This window comes from Aptenodytes patagonicus, chromosome Z (assembly GCF_965638725.1).
Source record: "Aptenodytes patagonicus chromosome Z, bAptPat1.pri.cur, whole genome shotgun sequence".
Lineage (NCBI taxonomy): Eukaryota > Metazoa > Chordata > Aves > Sphenisciformes > Spheniscidae > Aptenodytes > Aptenodytes patagonicus.
This window is the reverse complement of record NC_134982.1, coordinates 28,531,842-28,539,961: the sequence shown is the minus strand read 5'-3', so window position 1 is coordinate 28,539,961 and position 8,120 is coordinate 28,531,842. Positions and strand designations below refer to the sequence as shown.

At 53.6% G+C, this 8,120-nt stretch overlaps 1 protein-coding gene across 1 annotated transcript; it reads left to right on the top strand.

The window, feature by feature from the left end:
- The first annotated feature begins 7,037 nt into the window (after positions 1-7,037).
- LOC143172439 (mediator of RNA polymerase II transcription subunit 18) lies at positions 7,038-8,120 on the top strand. Its single transcript, XM_076361907.1, has 2 exons — positions 7,038-7,152; positions 7,430-8,120. Exons 1-2 carry the CDS (start codon positions 7,080-7,082, stop codon positions 7,981-7,983), a joined length of 627 nt encoding a protein of 208 aa, XP_076218022.1. The 5' UTR covers positions 7,038-7,079; the 3' UTR covers positions 7,984-8,120.

The window sequence follows — 8,120 nt, the reverse complement described above, 5'->3', positions numbered from 1 at the left end:
AAGAGGGTTAAGGAAAACGTGACTGGCGTACAGTACTTAACACGGCGGGGCTATGGCACCAGAGCTTCTCAGCCTCGTTCGCAGAAGCCCGTACTCATTTATTCTCCTCGAAGCTGGATTACACAGTTTGCCCAAGTGGGAGAACCAATTCACTGCGGCATTAGCGATACCTTCCCCTGGGGCCTATTTGGGCATTTGTCCCATCTCCCAGAAAACTGCTGAATTACGCTTGCGGCAGTTTCTCACGCGTCCACCAAAACCAAAGTTTCAAAGGTGCTTTTTAATCTGTTAACTCGCTACCTGAATTTTAAACACTGCTTCCACCAGGAAAATGTAATTTTATCAAAATACATCGTACTGTATATTCTTGCAAGACAGGTTAAGCTGGAAGAGTAAAAGAACCCTTCCGTACCACATCAAGAACCATTTGAAATTCTTATCAGAGCTTTTAATATCATAGTGCGTGTCAACAGCAACGTGGTTAAGCTTTTAGTCAGTACCCCACTACAAATCCTGGAAACGTACCAAAAAATTTCCCCCTCCCCCCCTCTTTTCCTCAGTTGCAGTCCAGCTCCCGTGTTTGGTCTCGGTAACGTCCCGTCAGTCCATAATCGGCCATACACTGCAGTCTGCATTCTTCTTCAGTCTCCTCAGGACTGCAGGTTTTGTACCAGAAGCAGGCGGTGTTAGGACGTTTAGGGAACTGAAGGGTTCTTGTTTCCCTGCGTACACGCTGACAACTCTGCGTAGCAAGACTGCTTCAGTGCAAGAAACAGTCTTGTACTCTTCCAGTCCTGGGCAAAACCAAACCAGCTGTCTGTAATCAAGTTTCTAAAGCTGCCACAACTTAAATGCTGTACTACTACAATTGATAGAGTTTTCCAAGTATTTTAAAACCCTAGGAAAAGTAAAAATGCCGTATTTGACTCTGCTAACTGGTTTGCTTCTCTCTTTACCTGGATTACCAGGTTTCTTCTCTGTGCCCCGAATCTACCCACCAGTCCCCTTCCTGCTGCCTGACATGAAGTGTCAGAGCTGTATGGCTTGGAAGCTCTGCAGCTCCAGCTGTCCCTCATTACACAACCGCTGCCCGCTTTGGTTTCGCTCAGCCAGCGTAAGACGTTACCAGTGCAGTGTGCCTTACCTAACCTTCCTGGCGGGACGAGGCGCTTCTGCTCACGCGGCGCAGGGATGCAAACCACGTTCCTGCCAAACGCAGCTCCGATGCCAGGAGCCGGTAGCGGGCGCTGCCTTGGCGATGGGACGGGGGCGTGCAGCACGGGCCCCAGCAGAGGCGCTGCCGGGCAGGCAGACCGGTTCCCAGGGAAGGGCACGCCTGAGAGCCCGCTTGCTTCCTCGCGGGAGCCTTCGAGTATCTCCGGGCTCCGGGGGCGCCTATGCACAGCGCTGTTCGGACAAGCGTCGTCCTCGGCGTGAGCCCCGCTCGTAGGGCGAACGCAGCTCTGAGGAAAGCCGCGGCGGATGGTGTCGCCACCCAGACAGGGCGACTCACCGGCTCGTAGCGGCTTCGTGATTCCCTTGGGCGGAGCGACACCAGCGGATCAATTTATTTATTTATCGCTTTATTTATGGCACAACCAACTTGAACCTGGAAAGCCTAACAGCAGACGGCGTGACTTCTATTGCGGCATTTACGGGAAGGCAAGGAGGGAGGCGGGGGGCAGGGAGCGAGACAGAGCGCGCCCTTTCACGCCCCTCGGCCCCCGCCACGCCGACGGCCCCACCCTCCGGCGGCGGGCGCGCACGCGCCCCCTGCCAGCGCTGACTTTCACAGCCCAGTCCCCGCCTCTCGGCCGCGCCGGTCACGCCCCTCGGGGAGTTACGTAACTCCTGATCTCCTGCGCAGGCGCCACCCTGGGGGTGGTCGCGAGCCCCTTCCTCACAGGCGCTGCCTGTGACCTCTGGCCGTAGCCGGTGCGTCGTCCTGCCCGGCCTGCCAGCACGCGGAACTGCCCACCCTGCGGCCCGCCCTCCGCCGCCCCTGCCCCGCCCTCCGGCCCGCCCCTGCCCCGCCCTGCCCGGCCCTGCCCGGCCCTGCCCGGCGCGGCCGGCTGTGCCGCCAGGTTTGGGAGGTCGGCTCCTTCCGCCTCCCGCGGGTGCTCCGTCCTCCCGCTCCGTTCAGCTGCCTTTTGGGGTGGAGTGAGAGCTCTTGCTACTCCCAGTGCTTTTAAGGGACGTTACCACCCCCACCTCTTTCGGGACGTGGCTTGCCGTTTCTGAGGTTGTGTCCTCGTCCCTCTCTCCCTTCGGCTTCTTTAGTGCCCCTCTCCGCCCTTGGGCTTCTTCGGTTCCCCTCTCTCCCCTTCGGCTTTGGTTAGGGAAGGTTTACACTGCAGGATGACGCCTGCTGAAAGAAGGAGACGATGCTTTGGGCTCCAGGCGGTGTCCGCGTTTCAGCAAGTGTTTCCCTGCTCCACAGATCCTCTCTCTTGCCTCGGGGGAAGCTCGTATTCCTGGCAGAGGCATCTTGCCTTACGTGCAAGGCAATTACGGTGCTGTGCATCCAGTGAAACTCCTAGCGCTGACAGTTCTGCACCTTGTCTTCCCGCCGAGAGATCACTGCTGGCCCCAGGCTCACCTTGGTGTACCAGCCTCTGGGAGGAGGCCTGCCTCTGAAGCTAACCTTATCTCTACAGCGCTCGAGGGCTTTTGCGGTCCATTACACAATGCAAAATTACCTAGTGTCCCATCTTCAGCACTGGTTTATGTTCAGTTCGCTTCTTAATCTCCCCAGGGGGACACGAGGGGCTTTAGCCCCAGCTTTCATAGGTTCTTCCCAATTACAGAAGCCAGCAGCATTCCCACTAGTACTCAGGCTATCTAGAAAAACATGGTGGGTTGACACAGCTGCTCGCTCACCCCCACCCCAGCAGGATGGGGAGGAGAATCGGTAGGGTAAAAGTGAGAAAACTCACGGATCAAGATAAAAGACCGTTATAACAGGTAAAATGAAGCTGCACACGCAAAGCAAAATAAGGTACTTATTCACTACTTCCCATTGGCAGGCAGAGCCTCGGCACACTAACGGTTACTTGGGAAGACAAATGCCATAACCGCAAACATTCCCCCTTTCTCATTCTTTCCCTGAGCTTTTATTGGTGGGCATAACGCCATATGGTATGGAACATCCCTTTGGCCAGTCGGGGTCAGCTGTCCCGGCTGTGTCCCCTCCCAACCTCTCGCCACCCCCAGCCGACTCACTTGCGGGGAGTACAGGCGAGAAAGAAGCACAAAAAGAAAACCCTGCTCAGCAATAGCCAAAACACGGGTGCGTTATCAACACCGCTAGTCACAAATCCAAAACACGGCCCCATACAGGCTGCTATGAAAACAATTAATTCCATCCCAGCCAGAGCCTGTACATAGAAGAAAATCTAGCTCTTGGCACCGGTATCTGCCGAGATCCACAACAGCCAAATAAAGACCAGCTCTTAGAATCACAGAATGGTTTGGGTTGGATGGGACCTTTAAAGGTCATCTAGTCCAACCCCCCTGCCATGGGCAGGGACGCCTTCCACAAGGTCAGGTTGCTCAGAGCCCCGTCCAACCTGGCCTAGAACACTTCCAATCATGGGGCATCCACAGCTTCTCTGGGCAACCTGTTCCAGTGCCTCACCACCCTCATAGTGAAGAATTTCGTCCTTACCTACTTCATTCTTCTGGAGAAGAATTGTACAAGGTCAGTCCATTTTCATAAGCTAGAACACCAGGATGAAATAACCATGCCATAAAAATTAGGCCAATGACCAGTATCCCCTAGGACCGCTGGGTGAAAGACCAGACTTGGGCAAGTCTATCAAGCTCAGGGCAAGACTAGTCACATAAGTCTGTAGCTTCTAGCTTTCCACCTGGTACCACAACACGGTTTGCCAAATTGCTTCCCACTTCCCCTGTAACGAAACACTGGTCTCCAAGAACAAACAGAAGGCAATCCTACAGTACGTGTATGCCATAGGCTGCATCATCATCCATCCGCAATCTCAGACAAGTGGTCTCCTAAGGAGGCAGCCACTGTGTAAAGTTGCCTTGAAAACCTTACTTCACCCTCAGAACAAGTGGCCAATGTTGCTGCCTTCTTTTGCCCAGCACTGATTGCTCGATCAGTGTTTCGCCCTTAGCCCACACCCAATCAAGCCTGCTTTTATACACTGTCACGGGTACAACCATGCTGCCAAGGGTAAAACTTTTTTAAAAGGTACTCAAAACAAGCCAAGCACTAGTGTAACAACAGTATGTACGGCAGTCCAGCTCATTCCCCTTCTTTTGTATGTGAGAGCCGGCATAGCTCTGTGTGAGCTGGCCCGGTTTAACAACACTAAACCAGTTAAAATTAGTTCAACTTTTGGGAACGTTGGCTCTAAAAGAACGCTTCACTAGTGAAAAAAATGGGCAGGTCTATCAGGCACACGGAGGGACACCACAGTTGGCAGAGTTTCTGGCTAAACAGAATTGCACTTTTTCAGGAATAATCTTGGCTTTCCCATGTGAAAAATGTTTCTGGGTAAGTAAGTCTGAAGAGTTGGACACTCACTAAGGAAATGTTCTCACAGCAGCTTCTTTTAATATTTAACAAAGCGCCCTAAACTGGTCGTTTAAAATCCAGGGGACCCAGTCACATAGCATAGAAAACTACATGCAACTGTAGTTCTTGCTTTGATAACACAAGTTTAGGAACAGGGCCAAGTCTGGAAGCCACCAGGCCGTCCGGCTCATTGAACTATCTCACTTGAAAAATTTTCCTGCTTTGCAAGGTAGAGAGGAATAAATCATAGTGTGTATTATACTGAGGCTGGTAATAAGTCATCAATTACCTGATGTTTGTTGTCTTCTCTATCTTTGTGCTGTAAGCTTATGTAGTCCCTTTATTTAAGATAGTCGCTGAGCTATTGACACATCTTTACCTGTGGTGAAATGTCCAAGAACAACCCAGCATCCTTGAGTTACCTGTTAAGACAGAAAAATCACTTAATGAGTAATCCTAGCCTTGAAATTCTGTCAACAACTTTTAAAAATGTAAATTATGCAATGAACTCATTGTATAATGCCTATATGTATAATATGCCTATTACATAACTGGAGTAATTAATTTCAACAAGCTCGCACATAGATTTGTGGGGTGGAAGGCTTTTTGCTATTAATTCACCACCAGTGAATGGAGAGTGCTGTACGCTTAGTCTAAAAGCAATTTTGATTGATAAAGGTGACAAAACGGGGATTCGGACCCAAAGCCTGTGAGATAAATGAGAAAAAAATCCAAGTTTTAGTAACAAGGAAGAAAAAATCTTACATCCAGTTTATATCTAACTGACCCTCCCTACTGTTCGTGTCATTTCAATGTGTGAACATGGCTGGTCGCACGTTTCACCAGATGTTTCCCTGCAGGAGCTCTGCAGGGAGGGCTCTGCTCTGTGCACTTGAAGTGTTGTGACACAGAGCTGAGATAAAGGCCTGGCCCTGCACGGGCATCCTGTTTCCCTGACACAGCCAGGTGTATAAGAAGGGTTTTAAAGGGAGTTGAGCAGAACTTAGGTAGGTGGCTGGGAAGAACATGTGTAGCCTCCGTTTCTATCTCTGTTTCTCTCCACCTCCTCCATTTGTCTGACCAACTGTCTTTTGTGTCTGCTGCGTCTTATCTTCAACAAGTGCAGAAAAAGGTTCTTTTTCTAAGATACCTTTAAGGCATGGAGGTGCACTATAGAGCCTCCAAGCCCAAGGTGACAAGCAGCTCAGCAGCTGCAGGACTCTGTTGTCGCTGTCTTTTACATGACTGGTGAGGGGATTTGGAGGTGTTCTCTGTGTGTGTGTGTAAGCCGCTTTTGCTCACCTATTTTGTCCAGTCCTACAGGACTGGGATACAGTTTGGGGTAACATTTGTTTTCTGCATTGCACTATTGCGTAGCTCCTCAGGCTACAGGGCAGAACAATGGGAGGCAGCTGCAGCTGGGGAATTTAAAAGAATTTGCATTTCAAACCAGAAAAGGTAGACATCCTCTTAGGTTTTTTTTAGGCATCTGTAGTAACGTTACCATGCACCTCAGCTAGGCAGAAGAGATAATCTATATCACCACACAAGGAAGTGAACCTCAGAAACTACCCCTTGCAGAACACTGAAGTGCATTTTTGACTCATTTTTTATTTTCCTAGCTATCTTTCTCAGTATATAGTCTTTCATTCTAACTGTATGATGAGCACATTAACTAAAGCTGACCTGTAGACAAGAGAAAACCTATTTTTTACTCTTGGAAGCATAAGGAAGCTTTTAAACTGCTACCCAAACCTTCTGTTGACTATTTTCTTCCTTTATTTCAACATAGGCCTCTTATCGGTGATCGGGGAAGTACGTACAATGCGTACGCACTGTGGCAGCCACCTGGGGTGTGGTTCCAGCTTCAGCGACAGCCAGGTCCCTCCTGGATTGCACTGTGCCCCTGAAGTCACCCCAGTTCAACTGCACGGCTGTGCTCCAAGCGAGCTCCGATGATTCAGGCCTGAAACAAATTATTACTGCGCTGGGAGAGCATGCTTACGCCATTTCTCATTTGCCATTTCTCATTTGCAGGTGTTTGGCTTGTGCCAATATTGATGTAATTTATTTGGGGGAATTTTACGCGTACGCCTTCCACTGCGTAGGAAACCGGAGGGGAGGCACCGCGCTGTGGGTACAACTAAAGCGGGGGCTGCTCCCGCCGCCCCGGCAGACCGGCCCCTGCCCACAGCTCGGCTGAAGCAGCGGTGACCCCGCACGGCCGGTCCCGCCCGTCGGCCGCCCGCTCCCCTCCGCCCCGCCGCCGAGGCCGCCCGCCCTGAGGTGAGGCGTCCCCCAGGGCCGCGCAGGGCGGCCCGCCGCCCGCCGCTCCGCGCAGCCCACCGGCCCCCGGCCCACCCGGGGCGGCCCCCGGCGGGAGGGCCGGCCGTGACCCCCCCCCGCCTCAGCGCGCCGGGCCCGAGCGGCACCGCCGGGCCGCGAGGTGGCGCTGCCGCCCCCGCCGCCTTCGCGCCGCTCCCTCCGCCGCCTGCCCTCAGCCCGCCGGCCGGGTCCGCGCGGCGCGGCCCGCACCATGGAGGCGCCCCCAGTTACCATGATGCCCGTCACGGGCGGCACCATCAACATGATGGAGTACCTGCTCCAAGGTAAGCGGCGGGCGGGCCGGCCGGCAGGCAGCTCCCTCCCGCCGCCGAGGAGGGCGCCCGGCGGGCCGCGGGCCTGCCTGCCGCTGCCAGGCCGCTGCCGCCGCCAGGCCGCTGCCGCCTCGGCCGAGGGGCAGCCCCCGGGGAGCTGGGTCTGAGGGGGGCTCGGGAAGGGAGCCGGGCACAGGCGGGCTGCCATCGCCCACGCTGCGGAGGAAGCCCCGCTCACCCGGGAGGGGAGGGGAGGGAGTAACCGAAGCGCTCTCTCCGCCCGCCGCAGGAAGCGTTTTGGACCAGAGCCTGGAGAGCCTGCTGCACCGCCTGCGCGGCCTGTGCGACAACATGGAGCCGGAGACCTTTCTGGACCACGAGATGGTGTTCCTCCTGAAGGGGCAGCAGGCCAGCCCCTTCGTGCTGCGGGCGCGGCGGTCCATGGACAAAAGCGGGATGCCCTGGCACTTGCGCTACCTGGGCCAGCCAGAAATAGGCGATAAGAACCGCCACGCGCTGGTGCGCAACTGCGTAGACATCGCTACTTCGGACAACCTGACAGACTTTCTGGTGGAGATGGGCTTCCGCATGGACCACGAGTTTGTGGCCAAAGGGCACGTGTTCCGCAAGGGCATCATGAAAATCGTGGTGTACAAGATCTTCCGCATCCTAATGCCGGGAAACACAGAGAGCATTGAGCCGCTTTCTCTCTCCTACCTGGTGGAGCTCAACGTGGTAGCGCCAGCAGGACAGGACGTTGTTTCTGATGACATGAGGAACTTTGCTGAGCAACTGAAGCCTCTAGTGCACCTGGAAAAGATTGACCCCAAAAGGCTAATGTAATTGAAAAGCTGCACGGTTAAGGCATTGTTTTTTTTAGTGTTCCTGAAGAGGGTGTTCTTCTAAAATGCCTTTTGAGGGCAAATCAAAACAGGGGGAGGGGAATAAAGGACTACGTATCAGTGTTTTGTCAACTGCAA

What these genes read in the sequence shown, in the direction of transcription:
- LOC143172439 (XM_076361907.1), top strand. Translation starts at nt 7,080, where the DNA reads ATGGAGGCGCCCCCAGTTACCATGATGCCCGTCACGGGCGGCACCATC. An exon ending in GATGGAGTACCTGCTCCAAG is followed by an intron (nt 7,153 to 7,429) that starts GTAAGCGGCGGG and finishes CGCCCGCCGCAG; the next exon opens with GAAGCGTTTTGGACCAGAGC.